Here is a 24210-nt window from a genome sequence, read left to right on the forward strand (position 1 = left end):
GATTGTTGGAATTTAACAAAGACACATTTTGGGAGAGGAAACATCTTAAGAAGTGGAGTTATTTCTAAGAACATGTATCATATTTTCACTTTTTTTCATTCTTCTTTGTTCAAGAAAAATGTACATCTTTTTCCATTAGGATTATTAAATATCATTCATTAGTCTTGTTTAGTGTTCAGTTAAATTTGTCCTGGAGGGAGATGCCCCACTGGCTCAGTCAGTAGAGCCTGTGATGCTTTTTTTTAAATTTATTTTTAATGTTTATTTATTTTTGAGAGAGAGAAAGAGGAAGTGAGCAGGGGAGGGACAGACAGGGAGACACAGAATCCAAAGCAGGCTCCAGGCTCTGAGCTGTCAGCACAGAGCCCCATGCAGGGCTCGAACCCACAAGCTGTGAGATCATGACCTGAGCCAAAGTCGGACACCCAACCGACTGAGCCTCTCAGGCGCCCCTGGTGCCTGTGACTCTTGATCTCTGGGTCATGAGTTGGAGCCCCCTGTTGGGTGTAGAGATGGCTTAAAAATACACACACACACACACACACCCCTTAAAAAATATAAATTTGTTTTGGAGGAAACCACATGCAAGCTTCAAGGAGATGTTATCTCCTACTGTAATCCATAGGATGGGCTCACTTCCCCAAGCAACAAGTTGTAACAACACATGTAAAATACTGTCTGTCAGGGAAGCTCATTCGGGGCTCCGTGCCTAGATCACATAGGCCCCCTCTACTGCGCATAACAAAAGTTTGTGGACTCTCAGAACGAACACAAGAGTTTGGGATACGTCATAATCTTTGCCTAAACAGTTTGGGCACACTGAGTCACTCTCATCAGGTTGGGGAGGTCCCTCCTATATCTTGGCTCCCAGATACCAATGAAGGAAGGACCGACACCGCGAGCAGGCATTTGTAAGGATCCGCCGTCTCAGGCCTGCTAATAACGTTAACTCTCTTCCACACGCGAGGTACTAGGACACTTTTATGAGCCAGCGCTGCAGAGTAATTGGAGCCACTCCAAGTAATTGAGCCAATCCAAGTAGTTCCTTTTACTCCGTGGATCTCACAAGAAGTGTGGATTTCCTGTTCTCTTTTCTTAACCAGATGGGTGAAATCTACCATCCAAATTACCGTATGGGAGCCATTTCTCTATCACCTGCACATAGACCTCAGTGAGTTAATGATCTTGTTCAGAGACCAGCATTTAGCGGAATTGTGTAGCTGAGGGATATCTGTGCCCAGAGGTTAGGCTGGCATGCCCCTGGGCCCCACACGAGGGGTCAGAAGTGCAGGAAATGGAAGGGCAGCCTCTAAGGGCAACTGGTTGAATATCACTGCCTCCTGAGATCAGAGAAGGGAACCTCTGTGTTCTTTTGGGAGAAAACACTGACGGGGCTCCTGGGTGGCTCAGTTGGGTAAGCGTCTGACTCTCGGTTTCGGCTCAAGTCATGATCTCATGGTTCGTGAGTTTGAGCCCCGCATCAGACTCTGCACTGACCGCGTGGAGCCTACTTGAAATTCTGTCTCTCCCTGTCTCTCTCTGCCTCTTCCCTGCTCATGCTCTCTCTCAATGTAAATAAATTTATTTAAAAAAAAAAAACACTGCTGAACCTTTTGTGTGTTTCATAATAATGAATGCATTGGGGCGCCTGGGTGGCGCAGTCGGTTAAGCGTCCGACTTCAGCCAGGTCACAATCTCGCGGTCCGGGAGTTCGAGCCCCGCGTCGGGCTTTGGGCTGATGGCTCAGAGCCTGGAGCCTGCTTCCGATTCTGTGTCTCCCTCTCTCTCTGCCCCTCCCCCGTTCATGCTCTGTCTCTCTCTGTCCCAAAAATAAATAAACGTTGAAAAAAAATTTTTTTAATAAAAAAATAATAATGAATGCATTGACCGTCAAACCACTGTGGTTTTCAAGTGAACTTTCTCGCAGATTGCAATGTTTATCCAGTTCCTCAAGCTCAGCAGGGCCTGAGGTACGCTGTTAGGGTTCTGCCGAGCATGCTGTCATCTCAGCGTGTGTGCATACGCGTGCTTAAAAGTTGGCGAGAAGCGGCTCCGAGGCCCTTGCGTAGAGAGGTTTTGCGGGGTTCGGAGTTGTGATGCCTTCTCTTTCATACATAAGCTGTAATATCTGAATGACATCCTCGCCCCGTGAAATGGGACGGATAGGAGGGAATGAGTGAATCTCTGACAGATATTTTTATAGACAGATGAAAACGAACACTTCTCTGCCAGAATATTTGCATTCAGCCAGCTGCATCAGACTATTCCTGATGGCCTGGAGTACTTGGGGACAATATGGGGCTAGCTGGTCCTAGTTACCAATTGGATTCCCACAGGCCTTCTGGCCTTTCGTGGTTGGCAGTGGAAATAGAAGCAGAAGCTCTCAGGGCGCCTGAGTGGCTCAGTCGGTTAAGCATCCGATGTCGGCTCAGGTCATGATCTCACGGTTTGGGGGTTCGAGCCCCGCGTCGGGCTCTGTGCTGACAGCTCGGAGCCTGGAGCCTGCTTCCGATTCTGTGTCTCCCTCTGTCTCTCTGCCTCTCCCCTGCACGTCCTCTCTCTCTCTCTCTCTCTCTCTCGCTCGCTCTCTCTCAAAAATAAACATTAAAAAAATTTTTTTAAAGAAGCAAAAGCTCTCAATGTTTCACTGTGTTTTTATTCATTAAAACTTGACGTGGCTGTGCCCCTCTGCTTCATGGAGTGCTGTGTGACATGACGGGTAATAAAGAAGGAGGCGAGCTTTTTCTCACAAGGAATTGGTGGCCTTACAATGGAAGTGTTTCTTTCATTTGCATAGTATTTCCTTTCCCAACGTGCTTGGGACTCTACCGTTAGAAAGCAATGAGACTGGAAGTGAACGTAGTAAACGTAGTAAAAGTGGGAATAATTTTTTTTTCAACGTTTTTTTTTTTATTTATTTATTTTTGGGACAGAGAGAGACAGAGCATGAACAGGGGAGGGGCAGAGAGAGAGGGAGACACAGAATCGGAAACAGGCTCCAGGCTCCGAGCCCTCAGCCCAGAGCCTGACGCGGGGCTCGAACTCACGGACGGCGAGACCGCGACCTGGCTGAAGTCGGACGCTTAACCGACTGCGCCACCCAGGCGCCCCAAAAGTGGGAATAATTTTTTTAAAAAAAGTTTTATCTATTTATTTTGAGAGAGGAGCATGAGCCCACGAGCAAGGGAGCAAGCAGGCTGTGCGCTGACGCGGTGCTCGATCTCAGGAACCGCGAGATCCTGACCTGAGCCGAAATCAAGAGTCGACGCTTCACCGACTGAGCCACCCAGGCGCCCCCAAAGTAGAGAGAATTTCCGTGTATTCATGACACTACCAAATTTATGAGGAGATGATTGTGTAGAGAGAGTGGGAATTCTGATGACCAAGTCATAGAGTATTTTGAGATCACAGAGTCATGTGAACTTCTTATGAATTGACTATAGATTCCTAGTGCTGTCTCATCCATCCTCCTCCACACGTATGTGGGATGTTTTAGGACGCAGTGGCCTTTGAGGATGTGGCTGTAAACTTCACCCTGGAGGAATGGGCTTTGTTGGATCCTTCCCAGAAGAAACTCTACAGAGATGTGATGCGGGAAACCTTGAGGAACCTGGCCTCAGTAGGTAAGGATGACAGCTCACTTTCCCCCCGTCAGTTAGAGGACGCATGTTCCTTGCCCATCAGTGCTCTTTGGTTTGGAACGGGGCAAAGGAGTACTTTGGCAAATCAGCATGGGCAGAGCTCATCGTGGACTTGTAATAATTCTTCTATAATTTATTGGTTTTTTTTTCTGGGTTTGCATTGTAGGGAAAAAGTGGAAAGACCATAACACTGATGATCAGTACAAAAACCAGGGAAGAAATCTAAGGTAACTTGCACTCACGGTGGAAAGGAGCATCCAAAGGAATCTTTGTATGTTGCAAGAATTGAAAAGCAAGCAGACATGGGGCGCCTGGGTGGCTCAGTTGGTTAAGCATCCGACTTCAGCTCAGGTCACGATCTCGTGGTTCGTGGGTTTGAGCCCCACGTCAGGCTCTGTGCTGTTAGCCTGGAGCCTGGAGCCTGCTCTTGATTCTGGGTCTCCCTCTCTTTCTGTGCCTCCCCTGCTCGCACTCTCTCTCTGTCTCTCTCAAAAACAAACATTAAAAAAAAAAAAAAAAGCAAGCAGACACAAGACAGCCCAGCTTCAGATGTAGGTTTTCCTAGAAAATTTTCACCAAAGTGTTTTCTTAAATGTGACAGCTGTTCAGTGTTTGCAAAAGAGTTCGTTTGTAAATTGTATTCAGAAACTCCATATATGACTCTCACTACTTTCACGTAAGAGTTTTGGCCGAGCAGAATATTTCAAACAGTTCAGACAAGACAGAAAAACCTACCCTTTTCCTATGAATTGTAACAATGTAATCCTAGTATTTACTAATAGGTAGGAAGTCACAAATCAATAATACACTGCTGGATTTTTTTTTTTTTCAGGAGTCCTATGGTAGAGAGGCTCCATCAGAGTAAAGAAGGTGGTCAGTGTGGAGGAAACTTCAGCCTTATTCCGCATCTTAATCTGAACAAGAAAACTTCTACCGAGGTAAAACCGTGGGAGTGCAGCGCGTGTGGAAAAGTTTTTATGCGCCATTCATCCCTTAATAGGCATAAGAGATCTCACACTTCGCCAAAGCCATACAAGTATCAGGAGTATGGAAAAAAGCCTTATAAATGTAAAGAGTGTGGAAAAGCTTTCAGTTATCTCCAGCCTTTTCAAAAACATGAAAGAAACCACAGCGTAGAGAAATCTTACAAATGTAAGGAATGTGGGAAATCCTTTCGGTATCGCCAGTCCGTTCGAAAACACGAAAGGACTCACACCGGAGAGAAGCCCTATCAGTGTAAACAGTGTGGAAAGGCCTTTAGATATCATCAGACCTTTCAGACACATGAAAGGACGCACACGGGGGAGCAGCCCTATCAGTGCAAGCAGTGCGGGAAAGCCCTCAGCTGCCCCAGCTCCTTTCGAAGTCACGAAAGGACTCACACGGGAGAGAAACCTTACGAATGTAAAAAGTGCAGTAAAGCCTTCAGTTGTCCCAGCTCTCTTCGAAAACATGAGAGAACTCACACCGGAGAGAAACCCTATGACTGTAAGGAATGCGGGAAAGCCTTCATTTCTCTCGGGAGCTTTCAAAGGCACATGATCACACACACTGGAGTCGGACCTTATAAATGTAAGGAGTGCGGGAAGGCATTCAGCTGTCCCAGTTCGTATCGAATACATGAAAGATCTCACACCGGAGAGAAACCCTACGAATGTAAGCAGTGTGGTAGAGCCTTTAGTTGTTCCAGTTCCTTCCGAACACACGAAAGAACTCACACTGGCGAGAAACCCTATCAGTGTAAAGAATGCGGAAAAGCCTTCCATTGGCTCACCACGTTTCAAGTGCATGTGAGAACTCACACTGGAGAGAAGCCCTATATATGTAAGCTGTGCGGGAAAGCCCTCAGTTGTCCCACGTCCTTCCGAAGACACGAAAGGACTCACACCGCGGAGAAGCCCTATGAATGTAAACAGTGTGGGAAGACCTTCAGCTCTCCTCTAGGTTTGCAAATACACGGGAGAACTCACACTGGCGAGAAACCCTATAAATGTGAGGAATGTGGGAAGGCCTTCGTCTCCCTCACCAGTTTTCGCAGACATATGATGACACACACTGGAGACGGACCTTATAAATGTAAGGAATGTGGGAAAGCCTTCAATTGTCCCAGCTCCTTCCGGATACACGAAAGAACTCACACGGGAGAGAAACCCTATGAATGTAAAATATGCAGTAAAGCCTTCAGTTGTTCGAGTTATGTTCAGGTACATGAAAGAACTCACACGGGAGAGAAACCCTATGAATGTAAGGAATGCGGGAAGGCCTTCATTTATCGTACAACCTTTCGAGGACACATGAGAGTGCACACGGGAGAGAAACCTTATAAATGTAAAGAATGTGGGAAAGCCTTCAGTCGACCCAGTTCGTTTAGAAGCCATGAAAGAATTCACACTGGAGAGAAACTTCTTGAGTGTAAACACTGTGGGAAAGCCTTCAATTGGCCCACATCCTTACACAAACATGTGATGAGAATGCACACACGATAGGTAAATTGTTAACTGAAAAGTACAGGAGAGCGTTCAGTCTTAACAAACGCAGAGTCATGTAAAAACACCACTGGAGAAAAATGACATAAATGTAAGAAATATGGGAAAGTCTGATGCACGTTCAAAGACGGTACTCCGGAGAATTCACAACATGAAAGAAATGCTTCAGAAGTTGGAGATGATGAATTTTGTTCTGAAACTCAGTCTCTGGACTATAGCTTCTGGTTGTTGCTTTTCAGCTGAACGTTGAGTTGAGACAATTCTGTGAGCATTGTTTAAGCAATAGTACGGAAGCTTAGTAAGTAGTCTTTTTCCTTAAATCAGTTTGTAAAAGTTTTGTCTTTCCATTTTCAAGTCTGTTGGATCTATGGGTGAGTTACAGTGTATTTGTAATATGTAAGTATTAATTTTTATATAATTTTTTAACTTCTGAACATGAAGGGGCCATGGTATAATGACATTTTGGTATTTGTTGGGATTTTCTTATTGACCTCCTGTCACAGGTACTGGATATTCCTTGTCTATTATAAATATTCCTCCTTTCGTATGTGAAATGGTTTCTGTTTTTGTTTTTTTTTTAATCCAAAGAGTCTTTTCTTTCCTGGTTAATAAATTGTAGGCATCGATTTGTAAGTATGCAGAGTTTATCATAGGGTATAATCTCATTGGAATTGCTGTTTACATCTTTTCCCTTGACTCTGTCATTTCTTCCGACTGTGATTTGGAGATTATACTTTAAGAGACCAAAAAAAAAAAAAAAGAAAAGAAAAGAAAAGAAAATGTAGCATTGGAGATAGCACTCCTGGAATGCGTTAGGTCAACATGGGTAATGTTGGGACCTAATTTTCTAGAATCTGCTCTCTTTATAGTTTCGTGTTAGAATTCACCGGTAGCCTCACTTGCATGAGAGTCGGAAGGCAAAAAAGGAAGAAGGCCTTAGTTTTTGGAATCACGGTACAGACAGTGATCGATACCATAGGAATTTTGCCTACACCTTCCAGCCCGTTTTGCTGAATCTTTGCCCTGCCCGTCAAGAGTATCTTCAGTACCACCGCCAGCTACTCGACTTCCATTTTCTCAGAGCTGTAGCTTCCCACAGATGCCGCCACGAGGTCTACGACCTGGCAAAGGTTGATGCCGCTTGGATTTTCCCGCAAGCCATCATGTGTCCACCAGACCATCGTGGTTGAGAATGTTCTTTAGAGCGCTGACTTCCCTCTTCTCTGGACTGTATTTGTATAGGGTCTAATTTGTGTAGTAAACCCCTCGTTCTGTTAACACTCCTAATTACTGTGTGTTCCCCATTTCACCAGTACAGCTACAACATGCAGCCAAGAGGAACCCCATGGTAACCTATTCCTCTACCGCATTGTACAGTGACTTCTGTGAAAATAAGCCTTCTCGTGTGAAAATAAGCACCTTCTCCTTATCAGGCAGATTGTGGGTGTTTCTGATTACTCACATCTGAACATAAGTCTTCGGTATATTTTCAATTATGTTTTTATGTGATTTAAAACATTTCCTAAAGCTCAAAGCACTGTTTCTGTCCATGGTCCTTAAAATTTTTTATTAACTGTTGGATATTAACAAATGCTATCTTCTCCATTTCCTGATAGGATATATTAAAACGTCCCATTGCGATTGTGGCTTTTCAAGTCAACCTGTAATTTTGTCAGCATTATGCATTCCGAGGGTCATCGTGTGCAGACGAGTTCAGATATTTTTTCCTCCAATTTTGTTTTTTATTCTGTAGTCATAATTTTTGTAATTAAATTTCTCGTCCTCCGTTATTGATTCCAAAAATCTGCATCATGGTTTTGTCAGTGCCTTCTTGCCAAAGACTGCCAGGGTGACATCTGTGGTCAAACAGAGAGAGGTGGAATGAATTGTAGTGATAAAGATGACCACAAACCACAAATAACGGGATTATGTTGGGGCGCCTGGCTGGTTCAGTCAGCGGAGCGCGCGACTCTTGGTCTCGGGGTTGTGAGCTCGAGCCTCACGTTAGGTGTAGAGATTACTTTAAAAAAAATAAAATCTTCTAAAAAAACGGTGGAGTCAATCAATGCGAAGGTGCTCAAATGGTCTAGGATTTGGGCTTGTGAAACTCTTACAGAAATTAATACAATTAAAAGCAGATGTTTTTACAGGGGAATTGAGAACAAAGCACACCCACAGACCGAGGGAAGACCCTTTCCCAGAAAAGGCCTTCAGGCTGGGCTGAAGAGGCAGTCTTTTCTTTGCGTGGAGCCAGTCTGCCCAGAGGTGATGTGGGTGTTTTATCAAATGCCCAAGTTTCCACAAAAGATGATGAGGCATACAAAGAAACTTGGAAGCCTGGCCCACTAAAATCAAACCCTCAATCTCCAGAAACCAAGCCTAACAAAACACAGGCCTCAGACTTTAGTAGACAAAGAATTTAAAATAATACGCCTAAAGAGCTTAAAAGGAAAATAAAGTCCAAAGAACAATGGATGAAGAAATTGAGAATATCAAAGAGAAATCATTTTTTAAAAATCTGGAGCCCAGGGCACCTGGGGGACTCCGACGGTTGAGCATCCAACTTCACCTCAGTTAGAGTCCCGCATCGGGCTCACTGCTGTCAGCACGCAGCTTGCTTCGGATGCTTTGTCCCCCTCTCTTTGTCCCCTGCTCACGCTCTCTCAAAAATAAGCCTTAGGGCGCTTGGGTGGCTCAGTCATTTAAGCATCCGACTTCAGCTCAGGTCACGATCTCACAGTTTGTGAGTTCGAGCCCCACCTCGGGCTCGCTGCTGTCAGCACAGCTCCCAGAGCCTGCTTCGGATCCTCTGACCCCCCGCCCGCCCCCCCCCCCGACCCCCGCCTCTGCCACTCCCCTGCCTGTACTCTGTCTCTTAAAAGTAAACATTAAGAAATAAATAAACCTTTAAGAAAAAATAAAATAAAATTCTGGAGCTGAAATCTACAAGAACTGAGTTGAAAGAATTCACCAGAGGGGTCAAAAGCAAACTTGAACAAGCAGCAGATGCAAAGTTGAAAACAGGTCGTTTGAAATTTGAGTCTGGGGAGCAAAGAAAAAAAGAATAAAGGAAACTAAACTAAGCCAAGGAACTTAAGGGATACCATTAAGCCAACCAATATGCACGATATGGGAGTCCCAGAAAAGAGTGAAAGAAGAGAAAGGGTCAGAGAATTTGTTTGCAGCAATAATAGTGGAATATCCTCCTTTCTCTGTCTGGTGGTCCCATCATGCATATTTGTGCACTCAGTATTCCACATTTTCCAGCGGCTCTGTTCAGTTTTCTTCATTCTCCTCTGGTTGTATAATCTTTATTCATCTGTAACGTCTCAGTGTTGATATTCTTTAATGTGATGTCATCATCATACCCTCCCTTACTCCTTTAAATATGGTTTCCCTTAGATCTTCGAGCATATTTATAATGGGTGCCCCGAAGTCTTTGTTAAACATATCATCCGTCTAGACCCTCTCACAGGCAGTTTCTGCTGTCTGCCTTTTTTTCTGTCTGTAAGTCCATCCTTTCCGGTTTTTTGCACGTATCCTACGTTTTCCGTTGAAAATTGGACATTCGAGATTATAGACTTTTCGGGGCTGCTTGTTTATGTGGTCAGTGATTAGCTGACGTTTTGGTGACATCTGTTTTTTTTTTTTTTTTTTCCACATTCGAGCCTCTGACGTTCCTCTTGTCACAAGAGCTTGCTTCCAGTCACAATGGGATGGCTGGTTTGGGCAGGGATCTCACTGAGTCTTTCCCGGATCACACGTTACGGCAGGCCGGTTGCTTTGTTGTTTTTGACACCGAGACATGAATTGCTCCAGAGTCTGATCCAATTTCACTCCTGCCCCCTTGTAGAGGTAGTTTTCGAGGCCAGGGTTTGAAGTTTGCTCGAATCCTAAGAGGGCTTTCCTATCTCGCTCTTCCCCTGGTTCTCTGGTAAACGAGCTGGCCTACTTGTTTCATATATATGTATAGATTTTTAACGTTTTTTAAAATTTTTCAATGTTTATTTTAGAGAGAGGGAGACACAGAATCCGAAGCAGGCTCCAGGCTCTGAGCTGTCAGCACAGAGCCCCACACGGGGCTCGAACTCACGAACCGTGAGATCGTGACCTGAGCCAAAGTCAGACATTTAACTAGCTGAGCCACCAAGACGCCCCTGATGTTTATTTTTGAAAGAGAGAGAGACAGAGTGGAGGGAGAGACAGGGCAGAGGGAGAGGGAGACACAGAATCTGAAGCAGGCTCCAGGAGCCAAGCCGTGCTCACTCTGAGGTTTTATTGAATAAAAGTTTCTTTGTTATACACCCTCATGACACTTTCCCAGACCCTTAAAAGGATTGGGTTTTTAAAGCGGCTCATCGTTTATATTTGTTTTGCTGGGGAGAGGATCCCACAGAGCTTAGTCATTGCAGAATATGCTGTCATTGCAGAATAGTATTTTTTTCTTTGGATGCTGTGGTGAATGGAACATTCTTAATTTCAGTTCTGGATTTTTCATTACTAGTAGTTAGCAATACATTTTTAAAAAATGTTTATTTTTGAGAGAGAAAGAGAAAGCACAAGCAAGGGAGGGGCAGAGAGAAAGAGGGAGACACAGAATCCAAAGCAGGCTCTGAGCTGTCAGCGCAGAGCCCGACGCGGGGCTCCCATTAACGAACTGCGAGATCATGACCCGAGCCGAAGTCAGACGCCCAACCGACTGAGCCACCCAGGTGCCCTGTTTCGATGGTTATTTTTACAGACAAGATTGGGTCATCTGCAAATAAAGAGTTTTGCTTCTTTCTAACCTTTGTTCCTTTAAGTTCCCTCCTTGCCTTGCATTAGCTTGGTGTTCCAGGACAGTTTTGAATAGAAGTCGTGGGAGAGAGTACTTGTTTTGTTTCCAGTCGGAGGAGGAATGCATTCAGTCTTACAGCCCTAAGTACGATGCTACCTGTAGGTTTTTCATGTTTCATCAGATTGACGTTTCCTTCCAATGTTCTGTTTTGTTTTGTTTTTTGAGAGAGAAAGAGAGCGAGCAGGGGAGGGGCAGAGAGAGAGGGAGACACAAAATCCCAAGCAGGCTCCAGGCTCTGAGCTGTCAGCACGGAGCCCCACACGGGGCTCGAACTCACAAACCGCGAGATCCTGACCGGACCCAAAGTCAGACACCTAACCAACTGAGCCACCCAGGTGCCCCTGAAATTTCCTTCTAGATATCATTTGAGGAGAAGTTGTAGAGTGAATGGATGTTGGATTTTTCTCATTTTCTTTTCCTCTGGGGATTATTCTATACTTTAGTCTTTTAATATCTTACGTTGGTTTTCAGATGTTAAATCCACACTTGCCTTCTTGGAAAAGCTTCACTTAGCTATACCGTATAAACCTTTATATGTATTGCCATATTTCATTTCTCAGTACGTTAAGAGATTTTATGTTTGCGAAGGTCATTGATCTAATTGTCCCCCCCCCCTTTTTTTCAGTCTACCCAAACCTGCTTGTGTATCAGTGTTTTCCCCCTCCAGCCTTTACTGTGGTATAATTGACAAATAAAATTATAAGATATTTAAAATATACATCGTGGTGATGGGTGGCTCAGCTAGTCGAGCATCCAACTTGATTTCAGATCATGATCTCAGGGGTCATAGAATCGAGCCCGTGTTGGGCTCCATGTTGAAATGTGCAGCCGGCTTAAGAATCTTTCTCTCTCTCTCTCTCTCTCTCTCTCTCTGCCTGTTCCTCTCCCCGACTTGTGCTCATGCGCTCTCTTAATTAATTAATTAATTAATTAATTAATTAATAGTCATGGTGATTTGACTCAAGTATACAGTGTGAAAGAGTTCCTGCCATTTTTTTTCTTGTGATATCTTTGTCTAGATTTGATAAAATTATTTCTAATGTAGTTCCTCCTGTTTCATTAGTTTGGTACTGGTATTATTTCTTCTTTAAAGTGTGTTAGAACTGGACGCCTGGGTGGCTCAGTGGGTTAAACCTCCCGGCTCAGGTCGTGATCTCACAGTTTGTGAGTTCGAGCCCCGCGTCGGGCTCTGTGCTGACAGCTCAGAGCCTGGAGCCTGTTTCCGATTCTGTCTCCCTCTGCCCCTCCCCCGCTTGTGCGTGTGATCTCTTTCTCTCAAAAACAAATACACATTTAAAAATGTAAGAAAAAAAAATATGTTAGAATCCCAGCTGTAAAGCTATCTGGACCACAGCTCTTCTTTGTGTGAAGATGTTTTAACTACTAGTTGAACTTCTTAACTTCATAGAGTCCTGTTCAGATTTCAGTGTTTCTTCTTGAGTTGATTTAGTAGGTGTGAATGTTACTAGGAATTGTCCATTTCAAATAAATTATCCAATCTGTTGTCATAAAGAGGTTTATATGATTCCTTTATAGCTTTGAATTTTTTTTTAACGTTTATTCATTTTTTGATAGAGCGTGAGTGGGGGAGGGCAGAGAGAGAGAGGGAGACGCAGAATCTGAAACAGGCTCCGGGCTCTGAACTGACAGCACAGAGCCCGACACGGGGCTCGAACTCACAGACCGTGAGATCACGACCTGAGCTGAAGTCAGACGCTTAACCAACCGAGCCACCCAGGTGCCCGGATTCCTTTATAGCTTTAAAAAAAAAAAAAAAATCTCAGGTATGTTTGTAGATTTGGGTGGGTGAGGGGTGGAGTTTGGGGCTTTTTGTTTTTATTTTTTTTTTTGGAGCGTGTATATTTGTTTCCTTGGTTTTCTATTTTTGTAATTTGTGTCTTCTTTATTTCTTGGTTAGTGCTGCTTTGATTTTTACAATTTTCTTTATCCTGTCAGAGAATAAATTTTGGTTTTGTGGATTTTTTTTTTATTGGTTTTCTCTACTTCATTGATTTCTGTTATTTTCAGTATTACTTTTGATACTCTTTTCCTTAAGGTTTAGTGAAGTTGAAATTTAGATTGTTGATTTTAGGTCTTCCTTCCTTTCTAATGTATTTAAAAGTATGAATTTGACCCTAAAGTTTTTGTGTGCGTTCCACAAATTTTGATATTCTATTTTCATAATCATTTACTTCAAGATGCTTTTTTCAGTATTTTTATTACATCATTGATTAATTCCTTTTTTGTGGTTTGAACTATTTGATTTCTTCTAGGATCCAAAGCAATTTTTTTTAAAGAATTTTTTTTATGTTTATTTATTTTTGAGAGAGAGAGAGAGCACAAGCAGGGGAGGGGCAGAGAGAGAGGGAGACAGAGAATCCGAAGCAGGCTCCAGTCTCTGAGCTGTCAGCACCGAGCCCGATGCGGGGCTTCAACCCATGAACCGTGGGATCATGACCTGAGCTGAAGTCGCACACAACCGACTGAGCCACCCAGACCACCCCCAAAGCAATTTTTTAAGGTTAAATTCTTTCATTTCCATACAGTTAACATCTTTTCCCATGAAAATGACATTATTTTAGTAGGAACTTATGTCTTGCTTTCATCAATGCCATGCAGCCAAAGATGACCAGGAACACAGTTACAGTAGAACATAGTTGAGTTACTGATACGTTGTAATGGTGGAGACCATACACCATGAGGAACCGTGATGCGTCTCAGGAGAGGCTGCTAGGATGGATGGACTTACTATCTCTGATTTGGGCTTACATTCGTTGGTTGCCGGGGGGGAGGGCATTCCAAGAATTGGAACTTTGATTAATGACATCAGAAAGTCAGTGTAATTCTGTGATTGGGTATCTTAATCGTTAGATCTAGAAAGAACAAATGGAATGGGGTTAAAAGAAGCAATAGTCAGGGTGCCTGGGTGGCTCAGTCGGCTGGGTGTCCGACTTTGGCTCAGGTCATGATCCCCCGGCTTGTGGGTTCGAGCCCCGCGTCGGGCTCTGTGCTGACAGCTCGGAGCCTGGAGCCTGCTTCGGATTCTGCGCCTCCCTCTCTCTCTGCCCCTCCCCTCCTCGCACTCTGTCTCTTCTTCTCTCTCTCCCTCTCAAACATAAAATAAACGTTAAAATTAAAAAAAAAATAGTCAATCGTCTGTGTCAGAATAGTGACACATGCGGTCATTGTTGTGGCTTGGGCAGTTTCCTTGTGTAATGCAGTTACAGACATGACAGCGGCCTCGTGTTGGTCTTGTTCCATCACAGAGAGTGAACCTGTGGGGTTTGGGTTGTAAGACAGTTTATGCTCAACAGCAGAACAGGTATAGCCTTGTCACAACAGGCCAGCAACTAGCAAGACCAAGGCCTCTCAGGCACCATTTTCATCGTTTTGTGGAAATGAGCCCCCACAGATTGATACCGTAAAACTTGAGCAAATTCTGTAAAGTAATTCTGTTTCCTGTCTTTCAAAAAAGCAAGGGGTTGCGGTACATTTTAGCAAGCTTCCAGTGGTCACGAAAGCTAGTAAAAGATAAAAGACTGACTTCAGACCCTTGCCAGTTGGCTCAGAGATTGTGGTCTCAATGCAGTTCTAATTTTGAAGCATCTCTCCTGTGCCGGGTGTTGTAAATCAGGTAAACTTTCTGCCAAAGGGCCAGGTCCCAGACCCGGTCATCTGGGCAGCCTCTGATCCCTGTCGAAGCTCCTCGGTTCTGCCATTGTTCCACTCAAGCAGCCCATGACTATTATGTAAACACACAGTTAAACTTGATTTACAAGAGATGTAATTGCTCGGTGCATTGTCTGTCTCTGTGAGTCAGACCCGGGACAAAGAGAGAGCAGCAAACCATTCGAGCAGTGTCAGCAACATGGTGGCTGGGAAGCTCCAAGTTCTTGCTCCCCCACAGAAACATTGGCAGGGAGGAAGCAGGAAGTGAACCAGAGTTCCAGCAGAGCTCTGGAAAATCGAGGTTTACAGCAACCAAATGAACACCTAATCAAGAAAAAGCCACGTTCAGATGGGGGGAAAGTGTTGTGCCTTTTCACTTACCCCTTCCTGACTCTCTCCCCAGCACATCAGTGGCCTTGGTCTTGAAGCCGTGGCGGCTTGGTTCCCAGCTCCTCCGTTGAACCCAAGGGAGCAGAGAAGACCTTATTTGCAAATTATCCCGTGTCTGTTCTAACCTTTCTGGAGGATCTTGAAGGATTGACACAAGGTACTTGTCTCTTTGTTTTTCTCTCTCTTTCCTTTCCTTTCCTTTCCTTTCCGTTCCGTTCCGTTCCGTTTCGTTTCTTTTCTTTCTTTTCTTTCTTTATGTTTATTCTTGAGAGAGAGAGAGAGAGTGCGAACAGGGGAGGGGCAGAGAGAGAGGGAGACACAGAATCTGAAGCAGGCTCCGGGCTCTGAGCTGTCAGCACAGAGCCCGACGCGGGGCTTGCACTCACAAACCGCGAGATGGTGACCTGAGCTGAAGTCGGACGCGTAACCGACTGCGCCACCCAGGCACCCCAGTACTTGTCTTTTTCACCTAACTAGAAACTCAGGTGGAACAAGTGAACTGATGGCTTATAAAAGCTACAAGGTGAATACAGACAGACCCGCAGATGCCTGGTGCAAGAGAATGTACCATCTGAGGTCTGAGGAGAAGATGGGGTCAAACTCTTTGGGAAGTTAGGACATTGAAAAGCAGCTCTGTACAGGGGAGTTTGAAAGCCACGTTCATGCCCAGGTGAGGTACATACTCAGAAAAAAAGGCTAAGAAGACATTAAGCTTTTACCTCAGGTTTAGGACAAGTCTAGCCAAGTGTTGAAAGAGTGACAGAGCAGAGCTGGTCTGCAGACTTGGAGGGACTCCTGATATTCAAGGATCTCTGTCCGGGGCACCTGGCTGGCTCAGTCGGTTGAGCCTCTGACTCTTGATTTGAGCTTGGGTCGTGATCTTGCGGTTCCTGAGTTTGAGCCCCATGTCAGGCTCCAGGCTGTCAGTGCCTGGGATTCTCTCTCTCTCTCTCTCTCTCTCTGCCCCTCCCCTGCTCATGCGCTCGCTCTCTCTCTCTCTCTCTCTCTCTCTCTCTCTCTCTCTCAAATTAATAAATAAAACTTAAAAAAAAAAAAAAAGAATCTCTGTCACAACATAAGCTAGGGGCACCTAGCTGGCTCAGTCGGTAAAGTGTGCAACTCTTGATCTTGGGGTTGTGGGTTCAAGCCCCACGTTGTGGGGAGAGATTGCTTAATAAATAAAAATTATATATATGCTAGACACAAGCTGAAGGAACAGAGACTTCAGTGATCACACAAGGAATAGGGTTTGCCAAAACAGTTTAGAAGAGTCTCAAAACTACTACATCTTTTTACAATTAAAAGAAAAAAACGCTGCGAACTCTAGAGAAGGGAAAGACTCTGATTTCCATAGTTCCCATATGAAGGTGCTCAAATACCCAACATTTAACAAAAATTCATAGGGCATACAAAAAAACAGAAAAACACGGCCCACTCAGAGAAATTGACAGAAACTGTCCCTAGAGGAACAAATGTCAGACTTAACTAGACAAGGAGATTTTTTTTTTGAGAGAGAGGGAGCGTGAACAGGGGAGGGGCAAAGGGGGAGAGAGAGAATCTTAAGCAGGCTCCACACTCAGCAGAGCCTGACGCAGAGCTCCGTCCCAAACTCAACCAACTGAGCCACCCAAGGGCCCCAAAGAGATTTAAAAAAAATTTTTTTAATGTTTATTTATTTTTGAGAGAGAGAGAAAGAGCAGGGGAGGGGCAGAGAGAGAGAGAGAGGAAGACACAGAATCTGAAGCAGGCTCCAGGCTCTAAGCTGCCAGCACAGAGCCCGATGTGGGGCTCGAACCCACAAACAGTGAGATCATGACCCGAGGTCTGACCCAACCGACTGAGCCACCCAGGCATCCCGAGGCTTTTTAAAAAATAAAGAACAGAAAAGCAATAGGCCATAGAGAAATAAAGAATAGAAATCAATGACACAAAAGGTGGTTCTTTGAAAAAATAAAAAAAAAATTAGCATTTAGCTCAGTTGGCTAAGAGAAAAAGAAGATGCAAATTACTACAATAAATAAAAAGTGACATCACCACCAATTTTACAGGTAAAAAGGATTATTAGAGAAAATTGTGAACAATTGTACACAAATAAACTGGATAACCTAGATGAAATGGACAAGTTCCTAGAAGCACACAATATACTGAAACTGAATCATGAAAAAATAGAAAATCTAAATAGACTTAATAACTAGTACTGAAACTGAATCGTTAGTCAAAAACCTTCCAGCAAAGAAAGGGCCAGGACCAGATGGCTTCACTGGTGAATTCAAAGCCAGACAAAGACAAGAAAAGAAAACTACAGACCAATATCCCTGATGAATGTTGGTGCAAAAATACTAAAGAAAAATTAGCAAACCAAATTCAGCACATTAAAAGTATTATACACCATGACCAAGTGGGTCATGAGTGCACTAAACGTGAATGCAAGGATGGTTCAACATCAGAGAATCAGCGTAATATACCACATTAGCAGAATGAAGGGGAAAAAACATGAGCATCTCAATGCAGAAAAGACAGTTAACATGATTTAAAAAAAAAAAAAAAGGGCACGATCTTACATGTGAGAAACCCTGAAGATTCCACATACAAAAAAATAATCCAGCAAATCTGCAGGATACAAAGCAAGCAAAACTCAGTTGAGTTTCTGTACACTAACAATGAACGATTCAAAAAGGAAAGTTTAAGAAAACAATTTCATTTACAAGCATGAAAAAGAATAAAATACAGTAAAACATTGGTTTGAGCATAATTCGTTCTGGAAACACGCTTGTAATCCAAAGCACTTGTACATCAAAGCGAATTTCAAGAACTATTGGCTCACTTGTGATCCTGTGACTTTCGGCATCATGTATTACTTGTATTGCAAGACACCGCTCGTGTATCAAGTTAAAATATATGAGAAATGTTTGCTCGTCTTGCAGAACACCCGTCGAACAAGTTACTCTCCATCCAAGATTTTATCGTACTTAGGAATAACCTTAACCAAGGAGACAAGATTCATACACTAAAAACTACCAATGTTGCCGAAAGAAAGTGAAAAAGATCACAATAAATGCAAAGACATCCTGTGTTCATGGATTGGGAGAGTTAAGGTGTTGACACCACCCAAGTTAATCTACAGACTGAGTGCAATCCCAGCAATGTTTTTTGCCGAAATAGGGGGAAAAAAAAAAAAAGATCCATTCTAAAATTCACATGGAGGGGCGCCTGGGTGGTTCAGTTGGTTAAGTGTCAGACTCTTGATCTCAGCTCAGGTCTTGATCTCAGGGTCATGAGTTCGAGTCCTGCATTGGGCTCCACACTGGGCATGAAGCCTATTTTTAAAAATAAATAAGATAGAGGGGCGCCTGGGTGGCGCAGTCGGTTAGGCGTCTGACTTCAGCCAGGTCACGATCTCTCGGTCCGTGAGTTCGAGCCCCGCGTCAGGCTCTGGGCTGATGGCTCCGAGCCTGGAGCCTGTTTCCGATTCTGTGTCTCCCTCTCTCTCTGCCCCTCCCCCGTTCATGCTCTGTCTCTCTCTGTCCCAAAAATAAAAATAAAATAAAAACATTGAAAAAAATAAATAAGATAGAATTCACATGGAATCTCTAGGTACCCCAAATAGACAAAACAATCTTTACTTTTTTTTTAATTTTAATTTTTTTTTCAACGTTTATTTATTTTTGGGACAGAGAGAGAGAGAGAGAGACAGAGCATGAACGGGGGAGGGGCAGAGAGAGAGGGAGACACAGAATCGGAAACAGGCTCCAGGCTCTGAGCCATCAGCCCAGAGCCCGACGCGGGGCTCGAACTCACATACCGCGAGATCGTGACCTGGCTGAAGTCGGACGCTTAACCGACTGCGCCACCCAGGCGCCCCCAAAACAATCTTTAAAAAGAAAAAAGTTGGGCGTGTCACACTCCCTGATTTTAAAACTTAAAGCTCCAGTAGTCAATACATTAAGGCACTGGCAGAAGGACAGATAGGTAGAGGGGGACTTCGAAAAATCTTCTGCAGGCAGGGGCGCCTGGACGGTTCAGTCGGTTGAGTGACTGTTGATTTTGGCTCTGGTCACCATCTCACATGGTGGGCATAGAGCCTGCTTGGGAGTCTCTCTCTTCCTCTCTCTCTCTCTCTCTCTCTGTCTCCCCCTCCCCTGCTCATGTGCATTGCTCTCTCGCTCTCTAATAATAATAATAATAATAATAATAGAAAAACATTCTGCAGGCATATCCAGCAGCCAGAGAATTTGGGGGAAGATGCTGAGCTCAGCCATGGTCTCATGTAGGGCCTGGATGCACCCCAAGAACACCAGAGGGAGAGTTAGAAACATTTGTGCAGGCAGCCTTCTATAGCCAACCACCAGTCAGTACCGCGTGTGGTCCTGGGGTGCTCTCCCTGGGCCTCCTGCTCTGCCTGGACTGTCTTCCTTTTCATAGAGGAACTAAAAATATCCGGGGAAGGGGCACCTTAAGCAGTTGGTTAAGCGTCTGACTTTAGCTCAGGTCATGATCTCATGGCTCATGAGTTCGAGCCCCATGTCGGGTTCTGGGCTGACAGCTCGGAGCCTGGAGCCTGCTTCGGATTCTTGTGTCTCCCTCTCCCTGCCCCTCCCCCATTTACACTCTGTCTCTTTAAAATATAAATAAACTATATATATATATATATCCATCCAGGGAAGGCTTATCCTAACAGTGGGACCCCAAGATGGGGGAGGTGGCCAGAGGGATTTTCACCAGCCTATCCGCCCTAAGCCAGGCCCAACTTCTGGGAGGGGATTAAGAAAATTACAGGGAGCGCTTCCAATGTTTGGAACCCATTATGGGTTGAATTGTGTCACCTAAAGTTCAAATATTGAAGTCCTAACATCAAGTACCTGAGAACGTGATCTTATTTGGGAACAGGGTCATTGCACGTGTGATTAAGATGAATGGGGTCTTCGGGGTAATTCATGATGACTAGTGACCTTATAAAATGGGGACACTTGAGCACAGGCTCCCACAAGGAGAAGGTCATGCGAAGATGAGTGCATCTACAAACCAGGAAACACCTAAGATGGCCAGGAAACCCCCAGAAGCCAGGGGAGAGGCAGGGGACACAATCTCCCTCACAGACCTCAGAACGAAACCACCCTGCCCACACCTTGAGCTCCACCTTCTACCCTCCTAAACTGTGAGATACGTTTGTTTAAGGGGCCCAGCCTGGAATGGTACTTTGTTATGGCCGTCCTAGCAAATTAATAGAGAAGCCACCCTGGGTTGCACCCTAGCTCTGGATGAGCTCCGTAGGATACTTAGAATAACATTTCGAGAGGTGCTCCAAATGTATAGAAGCCGTGTGGGACCACAGTTAGGCCCAGAGCACCTTCTCAGGCTTCCCTGGCTAGATGTGGCCCAAGCCCAGGACACAACGGAGATTCAGAGAAATTTCCAGAAAGCCCGTCCGACAGCCATGCCTCATGAAAGATGGGGGCTGTGCCCAGTGAACTCTCCTAGGGTGTCCTTAGCATGTTCACGCTGGAGATTTAGAAAATTTGGAACATACTAAAATGGGCCCCATGTGGGACTGTGGCTGGTTGGGGTCCTCCTCCTAGCCCTCCCCATCCAGCCCAAGCCATTCCCAGCCTCCAAAGAGGGACTAAGAAAACTTTGGGGAGGCATTCTCTGTGACCATAACCCAGGGTGGTCTGAGGCCTAGCTTTGGATGCCCTCTGCAAGCCTGCCAGGCTGACCAGGAATTGCAAATGTCTCCGTGAGCTGAATCAGATCACCAGGGCTAACATGGGACCTGGCGACATGGGCCGATGCTTCCACTGATGGGGACTTAAAACATTAAGGGGGTACCTCCGACAACCAGGCCCTTCAAAGATCCACATTCTTCTCCAGGGAACCCTCATAGTGCATCCCTAACTGGCCCCAACACCGTGCCTCCCCTCCAGGAAGGGGAACTGGAAACGCTTGCAGGAAGTGCACGTGACAGCCAGGACCTATGGCATCACCGTGGCCAGACCCGGATGCCTCCCCCAGTCACCACTGACACGAGACAAGCTGATTCTCCACCATTGGTGTAGAAGGGATCTCCTATCCCCTGTGCAGGATGGACACCTAAGCGCCCTGAAAATGTTTGTGCCAACTACTGGGCCCAATCTGGGCTGGGGACCGGACCTGGACCCCCTCCCTGGGTGGGAGGGCCTCCTTGTCTGGCTGGCTTGGTACCATGGAGAGAAACAAAAAAACCAAAAAGTGTTCAGGAGGTGCATCCAAGGAACCCACACGTGACTGCTCTTCCCTGGGGTAGGGAGTTGACGGTGGCCTTCCTCCCCTCAGGAAACATTTTCAGAAGGGACAGGTAATGACTGGAATCCCACTGAGGACAGCTGCCTACCAGTAGCAACCTCCTCGAGCCGCCCTTGTAGCCTCCAAAGGATTCAGCCTTCTGAAGGAGCCTTGGAATGCTTTTTGGAAGGCCCACACCCCCAGGGCATCCCTACTCACACCTTTTCCACTTGCCGGAGCCAGTGCCCCACCCCAGCCCGAGGCAGAATTGGAAACGGTTCAGGCAAGTGCTGCAGATTACCAAGTGCCCGCTGGGGACCGCCACCAGATCCAGTGAGCCCACCCCTGCATCCCTCCGGCCCGGGATGGACCCTGCCACTGCAAGGAGACATCTAGAGATTTGAGGGAAGTGTCTCAGAACAGGCCCCACTGGGACTGCGGTTGGGCCCGAGCGTCTCCTCTCCCGAAGGCAAAGTTTCAGGATGCACAGCCAGCGACCCTGCTCCACGCGGGATCCACGCAGGTTGGCTGGCAGCCAGGGGAGGGGAACGCTCCCAAGGGCTTCCTGGCCATGATCCCGGTCTCAGGAGGGAGAATCTAGAATTCTCAGGAGACACGCCCAACAATCAGGCACCAGGTGAGAATACGGCCCAGCCCAGGACAAACTACTGTCACCCGCAATGTCCCAAAAGGAGTCCCCACGTGCAGAGGGGACCACCGTGTGCCAGCCAGCCCACCCATGCAGTTTCTAGATGCCGCTCTCCTCTATGTTGCAGTGACAATCTCAGGGGGACCCATGCAGCCGGGATGACACTGCTGTCCGCCTCCTGGAACTCCGCCTTGGGTTTGATGGCCGGATCCCATCCCAGGCCCACACCGCTGAGCTCCGGGGAAGATATAAAAGCAGCCGCTAGGTGGCGCGGGTCAACCAGCGCGACGGGGATGACCTTGGAACCCGCCCCCCACCCCCACTTCCACCTCCCCGGGTGCCGCTTTGTGTGGGTTCCACCCAAATTACGTATCTTGGCCCATAGCAGGCGGGAGTGCCTGGTGGGCCCGGGACACCCTCCCCGCTGGTCCCTAGCCCAGCTGGCTGCTGCCTTTGGAGGGGGAGGTGGAAACATTTTCCAGTGGCATATGTGAATAGGGCCCACGTGTGACCATGGCTGGGCCTCCCTGGATGGCTGGGGCTGCTTGCCTCCCCGAGAGGGAGACCGAGAACAATGAGGGGAAGGAGGAGGGCATCCAGCAACCAGAGTGCAGTCCTGACCTCCACAGAAGGGCATAGAAAGTTTTCAGGAGACGTTCCCAATGACCGGGACGCAAGAGTGACACCACCTGAGCCCAAGGCATCCTCCAGGAGTCTACCTGTCCAGCCAGGCCAGTCGGGGTCTTCCCTTTGTTATTTTTGGGTTTTGTTTTTGTCCTGAAAGAGAGCGAGAGTAGGGAAGGGGCGAAGGGAGCCAGAATCTTCAGCAGACTCCACACTCTGTGCAGAGCCCACGGCAGGGCTTGATCCCACGACCCCGGGATTGTGACCTCAGCCGAAATCCAGAGTTGCACCCTCAACAGACTGAGCCACCCACGTGTCCCCACGGTCTTCCCTCTAAATGGGGATGTGGATACGTTTTCAGGAGATACCACCAGGCGGGTCCAATACCAGGCCCTGTGCAGAACCACAGCCTGGCCCTGAGCACCCACCCCGAGTCTCTCTGGCCGGTCTCTCTGTGCTTGTCCCTGTCACCAGAGAAGAGCTGGAGAGGTTTACAGCGGTATAGCCAGCAATCGGGCACCATGTGGGACTGAGGGAGGACCCAGGGCAACCTCCACGGATCTCCTTGGCCAGCCGGGACAGCGCCTGCCATTGGAGGGGGATTTGGATACATTTTCAGGAGATCCCATGGCCTACCAAGCCGAGGATGTCATCCCTAGGGTGCACTTCCTGGCCAGCCTTTTTCCTGCCACCAGAGGAATACTTACAAGCAAATTTGGTGGGTACCTGCTAAGATGGGACCCTACATAGGACAGCAGATGGCCCTGGGGCACAATCCCCAGACTACCCTGGCTGGCTCTGCTGCCTTTCCCTTCTGGAGGGAAACTTTGAAAAGTTTAAACTTTAAAAAGAGGTGCATCAAGTGACCGGACCCCAGGCAGGATGGCCACTTCCTTGGGCCTCTCTCGTCCATCTCTTTATGGGGAGACTTAGAGAAAATTTCGAGGCCCATGCAGCACCCAGGCCCCATCTGGGACCTCATCCAGGCCCACAGTGCCCTTCCTGGGGGTTCCTAGCTACCCAGGCTCATGCCTGCCACCCAAGAGGGACTTAAAAACATTTTCTGGAGGTGCATCCGACTGCAGGTTGGTCTGGGATGCCCTCCTGGCCTCCATGCACCTTTAAGGGACCTGCACAAGGCTGTCCTTCCTGGAGGGAAAGTCCCTCATCTTCAAGTCTAAACCCCCAGTTTCCTCCCGGAGCCTCCTTCCTCGGTAACACACCCCAGAGCACACCAGGGTGCGCCAGGCTCTCCGCCTGCTCCTGGGAGCCCTGCAGCTCTAGTCCACCTGCCCCAGGCCCCTCTTTGGGGCCTGGCTCCAGTTCCACCCCCCTCACCAGGACCTCCTAGATTCCTTGCCCTCAGGGCCTGGCTCCCCCAAAGCCAGGTCTGGAAGCCCCCCTACCCCCACCCGCCAGGTATGTTCGGTTCTCTGGGCCCATATCCAATGCAGGCCCCCCGCCCCCCAGTGGCTCCTAGGGACAGCTGTGCCACAGCCTGAGTGGACAAAGGAGGGAAGGAGGAGTGGAAGACGGAGTGGTGGGTGAGGTGGGGTGTGAATGGTGTAGTCTGGAGTCAGGATTCAGGCCGGGAAGTGACTTTCCTGCAAGGCCTCAGGTCAAGAGTCACATAATGTTTGCTGACTTTTCTAGGTC

The 24210-nt window shown here is 46.7% G+C and overlaps 1 protein-coding gene across 7 annotated transcripts in view; it reads left to right on the forward strand.

The window, feature by feature from the left end:
• The window catches only part of LOC101083149 (zinc finger protein 791), a 59833-nt gene extending 37577 nt beyond the window's left edge, over window positions 1-22256 (forward strand). For 2 of the 7 annotated variants that reach the window (XM_023245737.2, XM_023245736.2), the window contains exons 2-4: window positions 3497-3623; window positions 3808-3868; window positions 4474-8636. In XM_023245737.2, coding sequence (XP_023101505.2) covers window positions 3497-3623; window positions 3808-3868; window positions 4474-6127 — 1842 coding nt within the window. In that variant the 3' untranslated portion in view covers window positions 6128-8636. Of the gene's footprint in view, window positions 1-3443; window positions 3624-3807; window positions 3869-4473; window positions 8637-15036; window positions 15181-22057 lie in introns of those variants that run through there. The other 5 variants (XM_045046153.1, XM_023245738.2, XM_045046158.1 and 2 more) reach the window with 4 other exon arrangements.
• Window positions 22257-24210: the final 1954 nt, after the last annotated feature.

This window comes from Felis catus, chromosome A2, assembly GCF_018350175.1.
Source record: "Felis catus isolate Fca126 chromosome A2, F.catus_Fca126_mat1.0, whole genome shotgun sequence".
Taxonomy (NCBI): Eukaryota; Metazoa; Chordata; class Mammalia; order Carnivora; family Felidae; genus Felis; species Felis catus.